Source organism: Colias croceus, chromosome Z, assembly GCF_905220415.1.
Source record: "Colias croceus chromosome Z, ilColCroc2.1".
NCBI classification, from domain to species: Eukaryota; Metazoa; Arthropoda; class Insecta; order Lepidoptera; family Pieridae; genus Colias; species Colias croceus.
The window spans coordinates 15395523-15417941 of record NC_059568.1 but is presented as its reverse complement, the minus strand read 5'-3'; the positions used below and the strand labels follow the sequence as shown (position 1 = coordinate 15417941).

Sequence of the window (22419 nt, the reverse complement as noted above, 5' to 3'; positions counted from 1 at the left end):
TTTTGTCTTATATATTTTCACTGTCGTCTATACGAAAATAAACCTATTTGAATAACAGGCGTTCATATTTTTTTAGCAACGCGACTACAACGCCCTTTGGGCAAGGCTTTTCATAGGATAATATTTTTAAGTGAGAAAAGAGAATAAAATTAAATAATGTTTGTTAGTTATTTGAGAATCGATTTGTCTTTCATACCATCAACTTATTATTGGATATTTTTAGATTAATAGAAAAGCTTACAAAACATGCCTATTGTCAATCTATATAATATGTTAACAAAGCCGGGTTTTATTCGATTCGAAAAATTTCTAGCAATAGTTCCGAATGTAACAAATACCTACCTGAATATAATATTACTGGTTTTTCAGAAGAGTGCCTTTTCTATTTTTGAACAAAAAAAGAACCTCCATTAATGCAACAGATTTTATACATCGTCCGCTTTTTGGTGAGCTTACCAGGATATTGGGACGTTAGTAAAGGCGAGGCTGACGAAAAGATATTGGTTGCATAGTACGCCAAATTACAATACATTTTTAATCTGGGAATCGAGCATGCTTTGCCGCCAATTGAGCTAGCTGCTCACATGGAAAAAGACTCCATACATACCCCGACAGAAGATCGTCGTGAAATTAGACCACTTCCAAATTATGAACTTTGTAGACTAGACAGATTAAGCATGAAGTCAATAGATTACCACCGGTTTCTGAATTGAGTATTTGAGGTTAAGAACGTTTCAAACTATACTTAAATGCTGACTAATATATTATTTTCTTGTATAATATGATCATATCAAATCAATCCTCAATTCAGAAACTGGCCTGAAGAATCCTACTTTAATAACTAATATTTTATCGTATCGAATGCAAGAAAACTAATGACGTAATTAAAATTTAATAATAAAGACACATATAGATACACTAGCTATCCGCCCGCGGCTTCACCCCCTTTGACTAAAACATAATAAAATATACCTATACTAAAACCTTCCCCTTGAATCAATCTATCTATTTAAAAATCCGTTTCGTAGTTTTAAAGGTTTAAACATACCCAGGGACATAGGGACAGAGAAAGCGACTTTGTTTTATACTATGTAGTGATTATAATTACACAGACAGGCAATTTTTATTTGTCTTCCTCGTATATCAAACTTTGAACCTCTCAAGCTAACCATGATACCAAGGAGCAGTTTTAATATCAATTCATTCGATAAATTTTTATAGATTATAATTAAAATTATATATCTCCGATAAATGCGTTGTTGCCCATACATTTAAACTTTACCAACTTTCGTTTTTCTTTTGTACTCTCACAGGATTTAAAATATATAAATAAATAATCTAATGTACCAATTCTAATAGGGGATTTATACACAAATGTTATATTTACATTTCGGATAAGGCTAGTTGAATTAATAACGAATCAATTATAATTACTAATGTTAGCAGAAGACAATAAAGGAGTCAATAAGTAATATCGATTATTAAAATAAGCAACATTTCAATGTAGCGATAAACATCCTACAACTAAATAGAATATTCATTCGCTAAAAGCATGGTGTTTAAGCTTCATACACAATATGTAACATGGTTCACCGGTTTTAATCAATTAACATTATATTATTATATTAATTAGTATTCAAATTAATTACTTCCTACACATTAATTCAAAAAGACAGTATAATATAAGGAAATGATGCACCATTTTAGCCGTGTATAAGGCGCTTTCAGTCTATTGATGGAAGAAAGCTTGGTTCCCATGCTGAGGAGGCCATGCAAGAGACAATCTCGTCTCTTCAATCCTAATAATATTTCTTTTTGCAAAAAATGTCACCGCCGCGCCGTTCCAGCCACTAAGAAGTAAAAGAGTAGGTACTTTATTAAAACGTACTTCCTAACTTTATTGTAAAGTTAAACTATCATGTTATGTTATTACAATAGATATAAATTTATAAATATAAATTTACAATAGATATATTACAATAGATATTATTATATTAAAGTTAATGCATTATTTTTCGATATTTTTCTTATTTTCATTACCGGCGTGTCTCAATGAATTCAGACAAAAATCTATAACCTTTAGTATAATATAATTCCTCATCTTGTCAATGGTTGAGAAACCCGGGACCTATCAATGTACGAGCCTTAAAAAAGGAACATGCAGTACGAATGGAAATCCTTCCGGCGTTTACGGATAATGACTGTAAAACGACAGACGTTGAACAATAAATCAATATGTGGCAATATTCTGTGTTTTTCAGTTTTAAATAATTTAAGAAAGAAGGAATTAAATACCTTTTCATATGATTTTAAAATTTTAGAAGTTACAAGTTAGCAATCGGTTTATCTTTAAGGCTATCCAGCGTTTTTAAATATAGTGATATACTTTTAATCTATTATTAAATAATATTTCGGGACAATTTTTTAGACACGGCACGATCTGATCCCATACTAAGCTTTCGCTTCTTATGGAAACCAGATGTCTGATAAACATACATATATAATTTTAAATAAATACTTATATAGATAATTAACACCCAGACACAGAGCAAACATCACATGTTCATCACACAAATATTTGCCCCGGGTGGGAATCGAACCCACGACTTCTGGCTTTGAAGGCAGGGCCACTACCAGCCAAGCCAACCAGCCAGTCAATAGCAATAACATTCACAATTATTAAAGGCAGAAAGTTTGTTTATAATTAAAAGCTTCCATGAGCAATGGGATTATTGGAAGTCCAGACTGTACGCTCTTAGTAACATTCTGTTTCCTTTTTTATCCTACAATTTCAAATCCAATTGTAGTTCAGTGACCCTGCTAATCTGCTGATGATATTATCAGACAATGTTTCACCTTAGTTTCAAAATCTTAGTGATCTATTGTTTGGTAGTAAAATTTTCCAATCATCTTATGAATTCTTATATAAATGTATTTTTATTTTTTACATGGCACTTCAATAAATTTTCCATACCTAATTGACGGCGTCTTGAAAAGGTCTGAAATAGTATTTATAAATAATATCTCGATCGATTGCCCGTCTAATTACGCAGAAAAAATCTAACAAAGCTTTTTTTCTGCTTTTGAAGTGGTAACTAAGTAGACATGTTATTCATCTAATTGGTGTAATAAGTATATTATTAGTTTGTTTTTTTTGTTTTGATTTCAATACAATTTATACAATTTTTAATTATGTTTTGCTTGTGTACAATAAGTTGTTACTTATAACTTACTAGATTGTATAATTATAACTTACTAGCTTTCCACCCTCGGCTTCACCCGCGCAGTCAAAGAAAAACCCGCATAGTTCTCGTTCCCGTGGGATTTCCGGGATAAAATCTGTCCTATGTCCCGGGGTAAAAGGAAGCCTATGTCTTTTCTCGGGTATCAAAATATCTCTATAACAAATTTCATGCAAATTGGTTCAGTAGTTAAGGCCTGATTGAGTAACAGACAGACAGACAGAGTTACTTTTGCAGCATGGATTTCTTAAAACGGAAACCTTAAGCATCTGTCTGGGGAGTGGGAAAACAGTGAAACGCAAATAACAAAACATTTTGTGATGGACATTTTAATTTACGTTATTTTAACATTTTAAAATCATTTCTTACGCATTTCACCCGAGGTTCGAGAAACAATTTGTGAAGTTCTTAAAAACTACGACAATTAAGCTCTGTGCAGATGTATTGTATTGCATTTTCTTTCACGTGGCAATAGGAATTTTTATTTTATAACCATGGTGGTATTTAATAAATTAACAATATTATATTATATATTAATATTAGGTATATTTTATTTAATTATTCATTTTAATGAAATCACGTTGTGATGAATTTATTAAGATCGATCTTTTTATTTAAGTTTTTCAAGACTAATTTCCCGATGTATTAGTATTTACTATTTTCTGGTGATCATTCTATTTACATTATTTACCTGCATAATGTATTCCTCATTAGGGCGATAGTTATTTAAATTATACATCGATTATATTCCAGGTTACAAAACGTCTTCTAAAATATTACTTACTAGCGGTCCGCCCCGGCTTCGCCCAGCTGTGCCAAATTTCATAAAAATCGGTCCAGTAATTTATGCGTGAAAACCATACATACATACATACATAATGACAAACCTTTCCTCTTTATAATATTAGTATAGATGTAGGTTTGAGTCGAATATATGCAACTTATAGGTAGGTACGTATATGAACAAGCGAAACTCCACTGAAAATTTTAAATGTCCATATCATTAATCACACTAACCAGAAGACATTCCCAATCAATTATTGCTATATCTGGCCCGTGGTTAGCTTTTAATTATTAAAATGCCAGACTAAAGAGTGAGGGTTGTAAAAATGTCCTAGTGCAGTTACATTATAAATTCTATCGATTAAAGTGATTTAGATTGAGTTGAGCTTTTTAATGGCCCGTGCATTTCATTTTCTACACTTAATATTGTTCTTCGATAGAAAACGTATACGGTATAAGTTTTCTTTTTTGAAGCTAATATAAGAATAATTAAAGGTAATATTTTATTTATATTATTTTCACAGGCTTTAATAACGTACCTTTAAATATAATTATAAATTGGAAAACGACAATGTAAAATCTAATATAAGAAAACTTGAAAAGAATGAAAGGCACAAACATAGAAGAACAGAAAATGATTATTTGGAGGCAACGTAGCGTGCTAAATAATTAGAGCACTGATTTTCAGCTGCATTCATTATCAATAGTGCTTAGTCCTTACTCCTTAGTCTATAGAATGCGTTACCTGTAATAAAAATAAAATAAATAAAAATCGTTTATTTGGAAACAATACATAAATACAAAACAATTTAGACACGACGATCGCCTCAACTAGGAATATACATGTGCTAGCTACCTGATATTACAATTCCCATCAATACGCAGTTTAATTAAATTAACGCATAATTCCAGTGATGGTACTTTGGTATGGTTACTGTACTATGACCTGCGGATATATATCAAATACGTACTCAATGTATTAATAGACAGCATTCCAAGAAATTATGTAATAATTAACGTACAGGTAAAAATATCCTCCGCGAGTTTTATTGCTTATTTCTGCAAATGTCCTCAATTGGCTCGTCCGATCATTGATAACTATCGTTAAAAAGAATAAAAAGTTTAACGTTAGTAAGCTAGACTTACATCCGCTAGTGACAATTGGCGCACATCGGTTCCGCAGTTTCGCAGAACCAACAGACAGTCAGAACATAATTTTATATGCTTTATAGGTACATACATATTTTATTTTAATAAAATGTGGCTAACATTACAAATAGGCGGATTTATTTTAAATAATAATTGTGTGTACCTACTTTTAAAAAAATTGTTATACGTTTCATAAGAATAAAATATCTTTCTAAATAATTGACTTTTATTTACAAAAATTTTAACTGAATATTTTGTATGGTTACCTATATGTTCCACGAATTTTGGCTCGATTCTTAACCGATTTTAAATGAATTCCAGGAGATTTCTTAAATAAATCCATTACATTAAAAAAATTACCTATTAAAAAAATTATTTACTTCACTTAAAAAATTTTACTACAAAATATGCAGAAATTTAAAAGGATTGTGATACGAGTTTCACGGATCAAAATCACAATAGCTTTATACCTAAACCTACCAGGAAAGCTTAAATCTTCAAAGCAAAGCCCGTCGATGTATATTGGAACCCGTGTATTTTACAAAAAAGTACTTAATATAATTAAATGGACGATTGCTGTCTCGACTCGGTGTAATAACTAATAACACAGATCAATTACTTATCTACACACAAACGAGTGTAAAAACTGTATGATACATGAAACCAGCCATAGGGAGGAACAACCACCCTTCCATATTTCCAATGTACGTATACAGGTATATTTTTGTTCGATACTGTAAGTCCTTTGTTTCTAGGGTATTAATAAATCTATTTTAATCTTCCTTGAACCTAATAGAGTTATTTTTAATATCTACCTATTGCTTTTTCATAAGAGGAAAATTGTCCTCTTTGTAAAAGGTACGTACGATAATGAACTACTTCCGTAATTGAGACGCTGGAGTAGTTATTTAGCTTAATTAGACTAAGTTAATTATTGTCTAGTTTCTAAATATATTAATAAAATAATTAATTGGTCTATAAAACTATGATAAAACCTATACTTACTTTCCTTTTTTATCTGTTTGAAGATTACATACATAGATAATATTTATAGTCATTAGAAGAGCTTATAAACAAGTCAAATTATCTATCTTTCATATTCGCAAAAGGCAAAAGGCCCTGGGTATTATGAAGTTTGGTAAGCTCCCTTCACAGATTTGGCGCCAAACTTTAATGGCCGGCACACATCAATAGCCGTTTCCCGCGTCCGAGAAGTGCACCACAGATTCAATATGGGATAAAATTACCCCTATGCATCTATACGTACCATTACACCGATGTTTAGTAGCTAGACATTTGTATTCTGTAGTTAGACAGCGCAACATTGCAACGTCGGTGTCGTTAGTATTTTAACCATACATATAACTTTTGTTTTGCCTAACTATGCAAAAACAAAAGTTATATGTATGGTTATATGGTAGTTCTATTTAAATAAATAAATAAATATTTTTCAGGACAATTTTCACACACGGCACGATCTGATCCCATATTAAGCTTTCGCTTGTGTTATGGTAAGCAGATGGCTGATAAACATACATTTATAATTTTAAATAAATACTTATATAGATAATTAACACCCAGACACAGAGCAAACATCTATTTTCATCACACAAATGGTATGGTATAGTTCTGTGGGACATCCTGTATAACTATACAGGATGTCCCACTATTGGTATACTAAGCGCGAAGGGACTTGTAGTTTTGCATACACTGATTACGTAAAAAATACTTAAACAACAAAATTACATCAAAAAATTTTTGCTAAATTTTTCCTGAAAATCCAAGTTTTCTTCTCTAGCTTCACGCAGCCGGCATATCCCGCTTCGTTATTGTGAGCATTTTGTCTATGAAAACATAATCTTAAACGATAGGTCACGTGCGTAGTAAAGCTGGGCGGGGCGGGTTGCTTGTTATAGGTGCACACAAAGAGTTTTAAGAATTCATCTATATATTTGAAAAAAAACTGCGTCTGGAATTTTATAAGTATTTTTTACGTACTCAACGTATGCAAAACTATAACCTCCTTTGAGCTTAGTATAGGTACCAACAGTGGGACACCCTGTATAATTTCTTTTTTTTTAAGTTTTTTTTTTGTGTTTATGTATATTGCGACTTATAAAGTAAGTATTACAAGTTATTGCAGATACTTATGCGGTAGACGATGTGTACCTAATTATTAATGATTACCTATTATTACTTTGTATTCTTTCATCATTAGTCACTAAAATTTATTTTGTTAACTTGCCAAATATAATGTAATATGGAATTTGTAAGGGAAGGCACTGCCTTCTGAGATACAGGTAATTGCCTAGTTCAGAAGGCAGAGCAATATTGTAATGTTATATTTGAAGTTGCTAATAAATTTTATTTTATTTATTTTTTTATTTTTTGTTTTATTTGTATAATAACAAATCGAGTTTTTGAAGTTGATATGAAATCTCCAGCTATAAAACGGGAAAACGACAGACAAGGTTGGGATGGTAGGCTACCTTTAATATATGTATAATATACAGTAACTATATTATTTTCCGAAAACAGAATTCGAACCCATGTTCAGTAATCTCGTTAAGTAATCAGTGAAGGTAAGTTAAAAAGAATTAACGCATATTATTATTAACTACGTTTATTGTTTGTCTAAAAGCGAAAAGAGTGTAATAATGTAATAGCGGTGCATAATTCTTCTATTAATTATTCTTTTTATTGTGTATCCATTGATCGGAGAAATGTAAAATATGAAAAGCTGGTTTTCAATATCTGAAACATAAAATTACCTAATTAACTATGTATCTATGTAGAAAATTACTTTTGTTGTTGCCTCATAATAAAAAGGCTAAGGTCATGCTAAGGTTCAGATGTAGGAATTTCAAAACAGGCTTTCAAAAAAATTCTGTTCTTTTTTTTTAGTTTTAATAATTTGTGCTTAGTAGGTAGCACTACAACTTCCCTACATTATGATTTAATGAAACTAATCTGTTCGAGAAGTAATAAAAAGTGTACAGTGAAAAAATAAGTACCTAAGTATTTAAAAATAAGCCTCACAAAAATGTTGAACCAATTTTGATGTTTTCTTTTTATATGAAAGCTGGTGCCTAACGGTCCAATTTAAATTTGGTCTAGTTCTAACAAAATAAAGGTTTAGTTTTTTGTTAGAAATAATTATTTTCAAAACATTTCTTCTTTTTCAAAAAATAATTTACTATAAGCAACTTTACAATATACCTACACAAATACATCACGCGTGGTAGGGAAAAGAAAAAGATGGCGCGTAACGGAAAAATGTCACGCGTAACAAGTCTGATAAAGAAGTTTCAGTTCAAAAACACATTTTTTACACAAAATAAAAACACAATACGTATGTACTATGTAGTTTATCCGTTTCTTTGAATTATACTTACAGCAGCCATACTCTGCACCCCGATGGGGGTTACCCCCATACAGGTGACGTGCATGGTCCTTTGAACGTTGCTGAAGAAAATGAACATTGTTCGTTGGTTCTTCATGTTCATGTACTGCCACGGTAAACTGTACACGTTGTCTATTAGTTTTTCACTCTGAAAACATAGTATTGTCCTGGCTTTGCCCGGGTTGATTCGGGGAATTAAATATATCGTATATTATACCTACGGTAGTGGGATTTATAAATATTAAACATAGAGAATTTAATTTGATAGGGTGTTTTTATATTAGAACAAATAATCGAATCCTTTAATTTAATAATGCATATAAATTAGTTTTTATACATTCTCCTTGGATTTCACGAATCAATTTCTCGACGGGTAAGTTTTTGTTCAGCCTTCTGCGTCTTGCCAGACGGACACTTGGTCTTCATTGGTTATTTGATTGAATCAAAAGTTTCCTTTAATTTATTAATTAATTATTAGATATACTTATCAAATGTGATACCATGGATCCAACAACTTCGAAAATAACGGATATTTCTACGAGTTGTGCCACCGAAATCAGGGTCAATGGTCCGAATCGAGCCAGCGCCTGCGTGTCCTGTGAAACCAATCTGTATCTATGTTACCGGAAATGTATGAAATCAAGGAATTGTATAGAATTCCTAGGAAATGTGTACAATTCCGATACCATTTAGGAAATGTATAAAATGTTGTTTAAAAAACTATTTAATGCATGCATAATGCATATCCTAGGAAATGTATAATCTTCCTAGGAATTGTATACAATTCCTATATCGTATTAGGAAATGTGTAAAGTAAATGCTTTCTGTAATAAAACACGTTGTTATTTTTTAACCGACTTCAAAAAAAGGAGGAGGTTATCAATTCGGCCGGTATATTTTTTTTTTTATGTATGTACACCGATTACTCCGAGGTTTCTGAACCGATTTACGTGATTCTTTTTTTGTTCGATGCGGGATGGTGTCGAATTGGTCCCATAAAAATTTTATTCGGATAGGCCCAGTAGTTTTTATTTTATGAGCATTTTTGTCTGTAGGTATTTGTAAATTTTGCAAGTGATAGTTTGAAGTCGGTTGTTTTTAACGCAGTTATCACTTGTTTATACAATTGATACAATCGGGTAACAGTCATACCGTAAAATTGTAATAATATTATGTTCATATTATTATCTTACTAATTAACATTTTAAAAATCAACTATCTAACTTTTAACGAATATCACAAAATCAACTTATATTTATTCTTATAAAATCAAATTTTCATTTTGCAAGTAATCAGTCCCCTCGTCCCGCTGTCCTCGCGTATATTTGGCGCAGTCGGATTGTACAATCCGCCGTATTACATTACGGTGAGCTGTTTTAATATGCCGAAAATTTGTCTTTTTCCAAAATTCTACAAAAAGACGGTCGCGAGCCGACGGAGCCCCACTTCGTGGGGCTCCTATTTCTGTGTAGTTTTAAAAAACACGAACCTAACCTAACCCACCCCCTTATCCAAACCAAAAAATACGAATTACGAATTATCGGCATAGTTACTACAAAATGCCGACCGTTTGTAAATGGCCAGATTATATACAACTTGCCTACGACATATCAATATCTTAAATGTTTTACATTTCCGATAGCTATTTAGGAAATGTGTAAATAATTTATTTCACACATTTCCGCACGATTTTAGGAATTGTATACATTTCCTAGGAATTGCATACAATGACGGATTACATACCGTCATATTGGCCAACATTGCCCACAGGGGTATCTTTGCCCAAAAATCAATTCATAAGAAAAATTTTAAATTGCAAAAATACCTTTATACTTTGGCAACATTAATAGTATTTGGTGTTAAATAGGTTATATGTATGACAACACTGCCTATTGTGTGTGTCGCTAACTTAAATCAGCAACTTGTTGTAACTCGTCGAATATCATGTGTGATTTTGCGGGCAAAAAATGGTGAAATTCAAGTGATAGTTTGTGCATGATGGCTAAAACACAGGTTATTTTTACTCATAACATGTTATAAAATAATGTTTGAAGAGTGTTTGAATGCTATTATTACCACCGAAGGATGTTTTAAACAAAAGTTACAATGGTGGGCAAAATTACCCAGTAATGTAGCGATCTATATTTGACAACATTGCCCACCATCAAAAAATGCTTAGGGTTGGCACATTTCATATTACCACATAATTTGATAGTTAATAATATTACTTCTATTCGGTTAATTTCGGAAAAATAAGCTTAATTTGGTCTCCCGGAAAGAACTATGGTAAATAAAGTTAAATTGCTGAATTTTAAGCACAACTGAAATGTAAAAATATGTTTATTTTTATTAAATAGTCACTGAACAATATTCTGTTTTGCTTTTTTTATCTTTTTATTGCCTACAACATAATCCTACTACGAAATATTTGCAGTAAAAGAAATCGGAAGTCATGCTCATCCTACTGAGATGTACCAACCCTAGGCTTTTGGAAAAGCGAAATGCGATTTGTATGAAAATAGAAAAAATACCTCGGTTACTTTGCCCAGCCACTAAAGTCGGGAACCTTTCATGATACTGCTTTTTGCTGCTCAGATAACTTTACCCGCCCTCAAAAACAGACAAAAAATGATTAAAATGTTGAAGAATAATGAAATTTTCTACAGCATTATATGCACACGATCTAAGAAAAACATATTATACTAACAGAAAATACTAACGTAGCCATAGATTTTTTTTGCAGAAATTGAAATTATTCATAAAAAGCGGGCAATGTTGGCCAATATGACGGTACATTTCCGGTAACATCTATACTAATATTATAAAGCTGAAGAGTTTGTTTGTTTGTATGTATCTGAGATCCGATTTGAAAAATTCTTTCGGTGTTAGATAGCACATTTATTGAGGAAGTCTATAGGCTATATATCATCCCATTAAGACCAACAAGAGCGGAGCCAAGCGGGTGAAACCGCGGGGCGCAGCTAGTGTTTTATATGTCCCCTTTTGGGGTATGGGGAGATCAATAAATAAATGAAGCAGATGTAGTATACAATGGTTTCACTCATCGATTTTCTTAAGAGATCGGTGATAAGCTTGTGATTAGGATGTGGTCATGATCAACTTCAAATCTTAAGAATATAGGTAATATATCTGTTAATTAAAATAAACAATAAAATATTATTAGTAAAAGAATCAACAAATCATACGATACGGTTAATTTAGAAGTTTCTAGAGACGGAGATGAAATTAAGAACCTCTTACCAATTGCGAACATTCCAGGAGTAACAAACAGCATCCTACCAACTGGTACAGATAATTAATACCCATCATTGGACCAAATACAGATGACATCTCAGAGACAAAACTGAGGAAAAGTTACATTTGTAAAATTAGTAGGTACTTAAGTAGGACGTAACTAGAAATTTGCGTTTCCTTAAAATTTCGTTTTCATCAAAGAACTAAGATACCGGTTTTTTTCACTAGCAGTAGATTTACTTAAAAACTAGATATGTTGGGGTGAAATAATAGAATTCTTACTTCACAATAAATCTATGATGATTGACACTATCTTTGAGGTGATTGTGTATTAAATCGTTCTCGCGCGCATTAAAACTTTCGAAGGATATCTCCAACCGTCGGTTATTACTTTCAATGTCAAATATAATCACATCTCTAGGGAGCGGGAAGTCATCGAGGTTCCTGCGCAATACTTCAATATGGCCGATGATTTGAAAAACCATTAGAACGAGCATTAAATCGATCGCACAGATGCATATAGTACAAGCATAGGAGAAGTAGAAGTTTAGAATGGTGGTAATTATGAAGTGATCTTCTGGTTTGAAGCCTGGATACTCGTAGAGGACAGAAAACCGTAGGGTGGTGTTCTCGTCCCGTCGCTTTGTGTATGCGCCGTTCACCACGTTGTTGCAAATGGGGGATAGGTTGAAGAGCACCATTCCTATCATAGTGCAAATGATCATGAGCACCGTGAAATAGTGGGACACGGTGTCCATTTTGAGGCAGATCTGTAATTTTTATAATTACTTAACATTACCTACAACTGTATTTTCTAGATTTATCCGTCAATTTAACTCACATTTTTGTAATTATAACCATTATTTTTAAAATTCCTCAAATGGAATGTTTTGAAAAATTTTTGCCAAATAATTCCATAACTTTTAAAGTTCGGTAAAATCACACGAGCCTAGAAAAGATAAATATTATGAAAAAAAAGTAATCTATATTACACGCGTGCACACTATAATTTTATTTTTTTATTTTTTAACTCCTGAAAACAACAAAATACTAATGGCGAAACAAGTTTCAGTTCGTCTCGTGTTCAGTATCATTCTAAATTTAAAAAAAAGTTAGTGAGAATAGACATGAAAATGAATTAATTATTATTTATCAATGCATTATACTAAGTACAATAATCAACTGAATATAACTATAACCTAGTAGAGTAATATATTATCTGTGCTTTAATTAACCAAGAAACGACGGAATACTCACAAAAGTTAATACAGTCAAACAAGAAGTGATACAGACGTCTCCAATCGTAAAAAAGTCTACCTCCTTATGTCGACGGACCAAATAGTTAATTTCACCACAGAACACAATAACGGCCTGTATTGGACCGTGCTTTAGGAAGTATTTAACAAAATTGGGCATTTTCTCATCCAACATATTACCAGGCCATATTCCGAAAGGATAGGAGAAGAGACGCACCATTCTTACATATTTGAGCTTTAGGGGATTACAGTCCCTGAAATTAGTTACATAATATTAATAGGAATGAAAGAAACGAAGATAGAAAACTCGTCTGCAGCTGCCGGAGAAATCATAGGTACAATATTGTAAAAATATTTAGTTAAAATATTATAGGACTGTTTTTTGCTACCAATTATTACTTAATCATAAAAAACCATTTGTTTAACATTTTGAGCCACTTCCATCAGATTTTAATGATTCTCAGAATAAAATTAAATTAAAGTTAATATACCCACTCGGCTTTATTGACTTTCCCAAAGCTCATTTTGATTCGAAATCTCTTTTCCTACTGGTAATATTATGAACTCGGTTTAGTACACGACATAATTTGTATTTTATTAGATATCACGTATTCATAATTAAAGACTTGCCTTATAATAATATTATGTACATAGTTGATATTACTCGGTATAAAGTAGTGATTATGAAATAATTATGTTATTGCCTAGGTATTGCAATACACTACCTGCTTATTTTTTCACATAACATTTTTTACTCAATTTATTAATATGAGAAAACCATAGTTTGCAAACAGAAGTCGTATTACAAAAAGCTAAATTATATTACTTATTACTAAATAGCAATCTCTACCAAGCAACTGGGCGGTAAAAGAAATGCAAGAAGATTATGGGAAAAAAATTAACAATGACATGAATTGGAAATAAATTCTCTACTAGCTTTTATCCAAAAATACTACATAGGTATGCGTTGAGTAATGGAAGTCGATCAACGATTCAATAACGTAGGTTTAAAATAGAAGCGAAGACAGGCTGAGCAAAAATAGTTCACGGTAAAATGGGCCTCCAGGAAATGGGATTGAAAGGCTGTATGAATCAAAATTGCATGCCCCTATAAAATATCAATATTATCTAATGAATTGACATTTTTGATATGCGACTGTGATTTATATAGGTGACTGCGACAATGGATCCATATCACGTGCATATAACACTTTAAAGTAGTGTGGGATACGGATACTACTAAATGAATAACATTAAAAAAAATCTGTGAAAGTATATGACAGACTAAATTAATTATTATTATAATACAACCATACAATATGTTACTACAATGCCATCTATCGGCGAATATAAGAACTTATTTTGTTATTTTACAGGACAAATTACAGCCAAATTTCTGGTATTACTATTAGGTACCATGATGAATGGTGTTCATTTGCTTCGTTATAATCATTTTGTCTGTGTCCTGCTTCGGCTTTAATTTCGGTATTGGTTCGATATTCGGTGGCTAATCTCTGGTTAATAATGTTATTTATCACAAAGGCCGAAGCGAATAAATTACGTGCTATCGGCTATATGGCGTGCACTCGATACATAAGCAATGATTTTTCAAATACCCCTTGTTTGATATTACTCCAAGGCTATTGCAGGCTATTTTATACTTCGGTTAACTTTACCAATAGGTATATTATTTTAAAATTTCAATTTACTTCAACCACTTTTAACATAAAATATATCACGTTAAGACTTAAGTTTTTTCTAGTACCTATTAGTATGTCGCTCAATCGTATAGCGAGTACCTAATCAACCTAGGTATGTCTTGAAATTATAAAAGACGAAGATCATAATATAAACGCTTTAAACCCCAGGCAAAACTGTGCATAAGCTATGTGTTAATATAATTCATAATCTATTATTTGTATGACTTTTACCCACTAATATAGATAGGTATTTAATGTAAGTACTGGGTAGTGTATATTCTAATTTGCAGTACCTATATCTCTCTAATATGTTATTATGCAGTCAATCATTTACTTAGTAAGTATGTAAATACTAATTATGCTATTCTGGCTTCCAACAACAATAGAAACATTTGCTATGTTCACATGTTCTACAGAATAACGTTTTTATAAAGGTTAAAGCCGGCTTCTCACGTACCTGCCGCAGGAGTAATATTGGAACAATCTCGGTTTCATGATGGTTGGAGCAGTTTCAGCTGTTCTCTAAAGCCGCACGGGCAATACTGGTTGCACGGCAGACAGAGCAATTTAAAAGCCAAAGAGGCCAGTTTAAAAATTGCCCCTGCTTGTCTATACACATCACAATTAAGGAGGCAATTAAGGGTGCAATTCCAATATTGCCCCTGCTGCAGGTACGCGAGTAGCCGGTTCAAATTGCCCCTGCTTGCCTATACACATCACAGCCAATTAAGAGTGCAATTCAAATGTTGTCCCTGCTGCAGGTAGATGAATAGCCGGTTTTGTACGCTTTTGAGTCCCCAGGCTTTTGAGTCAGACGTTAAGAGTATGACCGTTGCATAATATTTAGGCCTTTAGCGGAAGGAGCATGAGCAACGGATGCTAAATGCTAGTGAATCGGAATATTGTTATACACTACAAAAAAATTGTAGAGAGAATAAAAATAAACTGAGTCTTGATAAATAGAAAAGAGCGGGTGTGCCGAGCACACGTGTCAGAAGTGAAGCTTCTTTGGCAGATTCTAAGATACCAGATTCGTCGCCTTACTCCATGATGTGAGGATTTGCCATAACGCGACCTTGAAATTTTACTCTCAACGTGCCTAAAAAAGTTACATATCATGATATCAATAATTATTCAAGTAGGGAGAGAGACATAATCTCTATACTTGGTCTTGAATATCTAAAGCTAGGCTAAAACTATTCCTACTAAATAGTAGAATCATTTACCACCTGCGGTGTTCCCGAACAAATACGACATTGGAGGCTTCAAGAAAAGAGCTTATTTGTCCTTAAAAGACCGGCAAAGCAATAGTAACACTACCATTGTTACAAGTGTTTATGTGCAGTGGAAACCACTTAACATTTGGTGACCTACCTGCCCTTTTTTAGAAAAAATATAATAGGTAATAATTAACAACTGGGAAACATTGAGGAATGACATGATATTGATGTGATTACACAAATAAAAAATGTATGATGTGGTGTAACCACGGTGTAACAAATGAAATGCATAGTCTAGTTATATTATATTTTGCAATGTAGTTACAGTTATTTAAGAAAGAAAGGAAAACAGTACAATGAAATGTAAACAACAAATACATTAAGTAATCCTTGAAAATAATATAACAGAAGAAAATATATCTATAGCCCTTGATGAAAATGGTAATAGGAATGGTACAGGGGTATTACCATGATATCTAATAACTTATTTCCAGTATGAGCAAAATAATGGCATCAGAAAATCTATACAGTACAGTCATTTTTCCGTACTGGAAATCTCTCTCTCTTGTTGGTCACTCTGATAGCGACAAACGCAAGGGTGTGACCTTGACGTGAGGATCAAGATCGGCTTGGGCTATGACTTGAGTGGAGGAGGCCAGAAGGGCCAGACACAGTCAGGTAATTCTGCTTGTCTACTGTCATTTTGGTATGGCGGCTGGTTCCACACTTGTACTGTTGAACAATAGAATCCACTTATGACTTAATGCAGGTCTAACACACATATAATATAACTCATTTACTGAATGCAACTCAATAACATCTAAACTCATTTTAACTAGTAGATCCATAGTTAATATCATAAATGCCAACGCTTGTTTGTCTTTCTTTCATGACAAAATGGAGTAATTAATTTAAATTATTTTCTATTTGGGGCTAGAGTGATTACGACTAGATTTTAAAGCCATGAACTGCATTCCCATGAGAATTTCCTTTAAAGATGCAACAGGTGAAGCTCTGAATGGAATTTTTTAATGGTGCTGTTGGGATGTCTTCCATTGATGATACCTGAAGATATTAATTTAAAAAATTGGATGAATGAATCATAGACACATGAATAGTTTATGATCTAAATGAGAATTAACTTCTATGCTAATAAACCTAAATAATACTCACATACTGTCTTTAAAACATAATTAAAATTTTCTTATAAAAACAGTAAATAAATATTGGGTGTATAATTTCTGAAATTGTAGATACATATATGAAGATCCTGATAGCAATGAGATAAAGTTTAGTCACTTAAAAATAGATTGTACTAGCGGTCCGCCCCGGCTTCGCCCGTGGTACATATTAACGTTTTCTCTACATAAGAACCATCCTCGTACTTCAAGGAATATAATAAAAAAAGAATTATCGAAATCGGTTCAGCCGTTCTCGAGTTATGGAATTACAACGAAAAGTGGCATTGATTTTTATATATTAGAAGATAGAAGACCCGTTAATATTTATAAAACAATCTATACCAATAATAAAATTGGAGTGTCTATTTTGATATTGTAATAACCGATTTTTACTAAATGCTTATGGATGTATACACCGTAGTTAGGTACATATACCAAAGTACCTAGTCATTTGTAATAATTTTTGCCTGACTGTCTCTTTGAACCGGTTAATCTCAGGAACGGGAGGATTAAAAAGGAAAAACAGAAAACTCATTCACGTTGGCTGCTAGTCAAACATAAATGCAACTAAATTACCTCGAGTTTGGCCTGCTGGTTATGACCGTTTTCGCCAGACGGTTATTGTTTTGTTAATAAATTATGTACATTTTCCTTCATATTATCAAAATATATTTGATTTTTAGAATTTGAATCATTCCAGCTTCAAATTTGTTCAATATTATAGTTGTGTTTGTATATAGTTGTCGCAGAACGCAATTAAAATGTTGTTTTTTGTTATATTCTTCTTCCTCTATTTATTAATTACTCTACGCACCACCCAATAATGTCTCCGCCAATGTCCAATAATGTAATGTAATGTAATTTTGTAATTGTTGTTTCCTATTTTTCAGAATTTCAGATATCTTTTCATAAATTTTAGTTTTGTTTATACCTATCTTGGGGCTTGGACAGTTAACACTTATCACACAGATATAAGTTAGGACCGTAGACAGAGTAACTTCTCTGTCTACGGTTAGGACTGTCAATTATTTGTCAAATGTCAAAAACAAAATCACAGAAGTCAATCATATTGTCTAGGCTCTGTGATCAAGTCAACTGGTAGGAGCGTAGATAAAAAAACGGTGACCATGAATTTTTAACTGACTTCAAAAATAAGGAGGAAATCATCAATTCGGCCCGTAAATTTTTTATGTATGTACACCGATTTTGCCGAGGTTTCTGAACCGATTTACGTGATTCTTCGAATTCTTTCGAATCATAAAAGTTTGATTCGGATTGGCCAACTAGTTTTTGATTTTATGTAAAAGAACATAATTATTTTTGTCTGATTTCGATGACTTAATTGAAAACTAGCACATCTCATTAGATAGATAGGAACAAGAAGCTTACATCTAATACACTGGAGATTGCACTATGACCATTGACTTGTCACAAGAAAATATAACCTTGAATGACGTCAGTGTTGTTTTTTGTCTCTTTCTGTGGGTGACCACACTGGGATTTTTCGAAATAGAAAAAACTAAAAATCATGGTCTATAAATAATAACGACATATATTTTTAACAGTATTAATTATATTATAATATTACTGGCTATACTTTATAGGTACATACAATTTTAATTGGTATAGAATGATAGTTTTAAATAACTCTTGGCTACAAAGCCTGGATATGAACCGATATATAGCATTAACATCCTTTGTAAATAGAGGAAAGTTGTGTTTTGCATCAGATGCTGTTTACCAAATTGTAAGCTACTCAGATCTTTCTTCTTTCTTTTTAAACGCGTTGCTGCGACGGGTCAATTTCAAGCCAAAATCATCAAAGAAAAACTGTTTATAATAAACGCCTTGCACAACAAAGTTTATTTTTCAAAAGGTATTTTTTTCTGGGTCGTAATCCTCAGTAATTTTACCCTTGTTGGGCACGTATATATTTCTTTTTATTTTCCTTTTTGGAAAGCTGAAATACCTAAAACAAAAAATATGAGGTAAGTTAAAAAAGTATAAATTTCAATGTAAAAACGAACAATCTTAGAACACCATGTGAGTGCAATACCGATGTCGAGTGTTGTTTCATTACTAGTAAAAATCTTGAAAATGGTGTTTTAAATTTCATCATAATATTGTTATTACAATATATTCTCTTCACTATCCATAAAAACTCGTCATCATGGTTACCTTACTTGTTAATTTTGTTTATTGAAAACTTGTTGAAAAATGATAAAGTATTAGGAAAATAACAAATTTAACATGACTGCTTTCTAAAATGATGCAAAATTTTACAATTTTTGCCATTGAAATGATTCTAAACAGGTAAATGCAGCAGTATTGAGGAATATTGTAAATAACGTAAATTTACACTTGCCTGTGAAATTCTATGCCAGAATTTGGTGTCCAAACACTTCTGCAATTTTTCACAATGCAATACATTATTTATATTCGGAAAATATTTATTAAATACGCAACAATATTAACTTAAATATTCGAAGCGACGCAATTTTTTTGACACTTATGCCATATTGTCAAAGTGAGAGTTGCTACAATTTTATTATGGTAACTACCCATAATCAGGGAGTATCGCTTTTTAATAATTGGTCCGATACTTATTTTATTTAGCAGAAATAATAATTGTCTCATCCAACAATGCTTCTGAATGACGTTGTTGGCAATTTATCTCATCAAACTCATGTACAAAAACTAACCTTTTGCACAGAATATTACGGCATACATAGTAGCCTTGGGAAAACTTCGTATTAACAGTGGCAATACCAAGTTAGGTGTGAAAGTGATAAAACACAACAATTTTATTGTTACACGTCAAATGTTCATACCGAAATCTCCAGTGTATAGGGTAACGGGTACTAACCTTGGCACCCCCCCAGTGATTGGCACTTTGAGGTTTAACATGCAATTATTATGGTTCGCTGACTAATTACCAAAAATAAAATTTACCAAATAATGCCCCCATTATTTATGGGCAACACTAAATGGTAGTTATGAATTTTAATAACTCGTAACACGGAGAAAAAAAATCTTTTCTGTCATGGTTCCGAGCGCAACAACTTTATCGTGATTTTTTAACAAATTTTGCTAATACTGGGTAAGTTTGTAAGTAGTTTTTCTTTGTTACTAGATTAATAAATGATTGGTGTGTTGTTTGTACTTGTTAATGAGTTATTATATTACGGTTTTAAAGCAAAATTTGTCATAAAAATCTGTTGATTATTGAGTTCTTGGGGTGCCAATGACTATGAGCAATGTTTTGTATGAAAGTACAGTTTTTTGGCACGGGGGCCAATGAATAGATAACGGTTTAACAATTATCCATGTTAGATTTTGGACTTTTTATGACGTGCATTAAAAGTTCTATTCATAAAAAGCCATATTATGGTGATAGTGAGTCTGCATCCAAATTTTGGCAGGGCCAATTATTGTACTTTTAAGGCGATTGGCAGGGCCAATCATTATACTCGTATGGTGCCAATAATTATACCTACTTTTAATGAGGAGTAGTAGAGATGTGCTAACGTTCATGTGATTTATTAGGTAAATAATTATAATAACAATAACAGGCCTGATAGAAAGTAACATTGCCTCCTACGCAGAAGGTCCTGGATTTGATTTCTTCATAACAAAATCATGTTGTGTCTAAGGTGCTATAACATGTAGGTATATGTAATTAAAAAAAGGTATTTAATTTAGGTAGTAAACACAATGTTGGATGGTGCTATGTGAATTAAGCCAGATTTTTTTATTATTATTCAATTCAACAAAGATATTCAAGATAAATCATTTTACATCTTGCATTTTTTTCAATCTCTATTAGGAAGAGCGAGCACGTATATGAGAGGCGGACCAATCACGAAGCGAGCGGACGCCCATTTTCAATTCGATTCTTTAATCTTCATGGCTTATAACAGTTAATAGATACCTAGCTACTATTTGTTGCAGCATTTTATTATTACAAGCCTATTCCCAACACTATTTGTTTTCCGTCGTATTGATTGGCATACCACGTGTATAATTATTGGCAGTGCCAGTCATTGTACCTTTCACTATGTTAATCACTATACCACCGAGTGCCAATAATAGTGCCCTGGGGACTTTTTCAATATTTGTTTAATTTTATCATGTAAAGTCTTATTAATACAGCTAAATTTTGATTCGAAATGGTTCCTAATATATTTTACAATCAAATGTCATAAAGTGTAGGTCACTAGTATAAACGGTTGATTTTACACAAGCGTCAAAAGTCATTAAATTGCTTTAGGTGCCAATCATTGTACCTCTTACCTTACCTAAGATATAAGCTTCTTGGATAGGAAGAACAAGTTGACACAAAAAACGCTCGCACTTGGACCTTTTTGCTCCATGGTACGCAGTTTAGTAAAACTTCTTTGTATTCATGGCTAGCTAAAATCAAGCTAAAATCACAAGAACTCGCAATATGTGTAATGGTGTAATGTGTATTGTATTGTGAGCTACAACCTTGGCTACAACCTGTGGCTACAACATACAATGGGGGCCATTGAAAATCAGAACTGTGCTATTGAAGGCATAGCAAAATACTGAGTTGATCGCCTTTTTTCCAAAGCTAAAGGGCTGCCACATTTAAGTTTTTTATATTAAAGTGAAACTTTTATTACATCGCGCATCGTCTCAAACTTTTTGGTCTGTGTTGCGCATGTCGCATGACGCACGATACGTACAATAATTATCGTACAATTACGATAATTTTTAGTTAAATGTCTATAGTGTGAAAAAAAGTTTCACTTTTACCATGGTTTCATAAAACCACACAACATTATATTGTTTTTTTATACTGTTTGTTTTGTTTATTGACCTTAGGCAATGTATTTCTCTGTTCTTTTTTTTATAATAGCACTAGATTACATTTTTGTAAAATTATCCACATTTTCCACCTATAAAAACAATACAAAGGGTTTTGTTTAAAAGTTTTTTATAGTTACTTATCAACGCTTATAATTCGAAGAATTTTATTATCTTAATTTTACATAATTTTGTAACCACATTTTGTAACATAATAAACCATATTTATAAAATGGCAATGTATTCATTTGCCGCCGCGGCCGCGCCGTTTTAATTTTTGGGCGCATTAAGTCATTATTTGCGGCAACACTGGTCTGTTGTCTGTGCTGCGGCCTGCGACTATATTACTTGCTCTGTGGCCTGCGACAAAAGTGAACCATAGAGGAAGGATGTATAACTG

The 22419-nt window shown here is 32.4% G+C and overlaps 1 protein-coding gene across 2 annotated transcripts; it reads right to left on the bottom strand.

The window, feature by feature from the left end:
• Nucleotides 1-7789: 7789 nt before the first annotated feature.
• Nucleotides 7790-18133, bottom strand: LOC123705052. 2 transcript variants are annotated; one of them, XM_045653618.1, is made up of 8 exons: nt 17766-18133; nt 13090-13342; nt 12674-12781; nt 12115-12602; nt 11839-11941; nt 9078-9173; nt 8570-8725; nt 7790-7928 (listed from the first exon to the last, which is right to left on the bottom strand). In XM_045653618.1, the coding sequence occupies exons 2-8, from the start codon at nt 13306-13308 to the stop codon at nt 7872-7874; spliced, it is 1227 nt and encodes a 408-aa protein (XP_045509574.1). In that variant the 5' UTR covers nt 13309-13342; nt 17766-18133; the 3' UTR covers nt 7790-7871. The 2 variants fall into 2 exon arrangements, with proteins under 2 accessions (XP_045509574.1, XP_045509575.1); XM_045653619.1 differs by lacking the exon at nt 12674-12781.
• Nucleotides 18134-22419: the final 4286 nt, after the last annotated feature.

Bases quoted from the DNA above. Each gene is read 5' to 3' on its own strand.
- LOC123705052 (XM_045653618.1), bottom strand. From the start codon at position 13,308: ATGGTGCGTCTCTTCTCCTATCCTTTCGGAATATGGCCTGGTAATATG. The intron at 12,603-12,673 runs GTGAGTTAAATT...TAAAAATTACAG, and splicing joins ATGGTTATAATTACAAAAAT to ATCTGCCTCAAAATGGACAC. The intron at 7,929-8,569 runs GTAAGTATAATT...TTTATGTTTCAG, and splicing joins GGGTGCAGAGTATGGCTGCT to ATATTGAAAACCAGCTTTTC.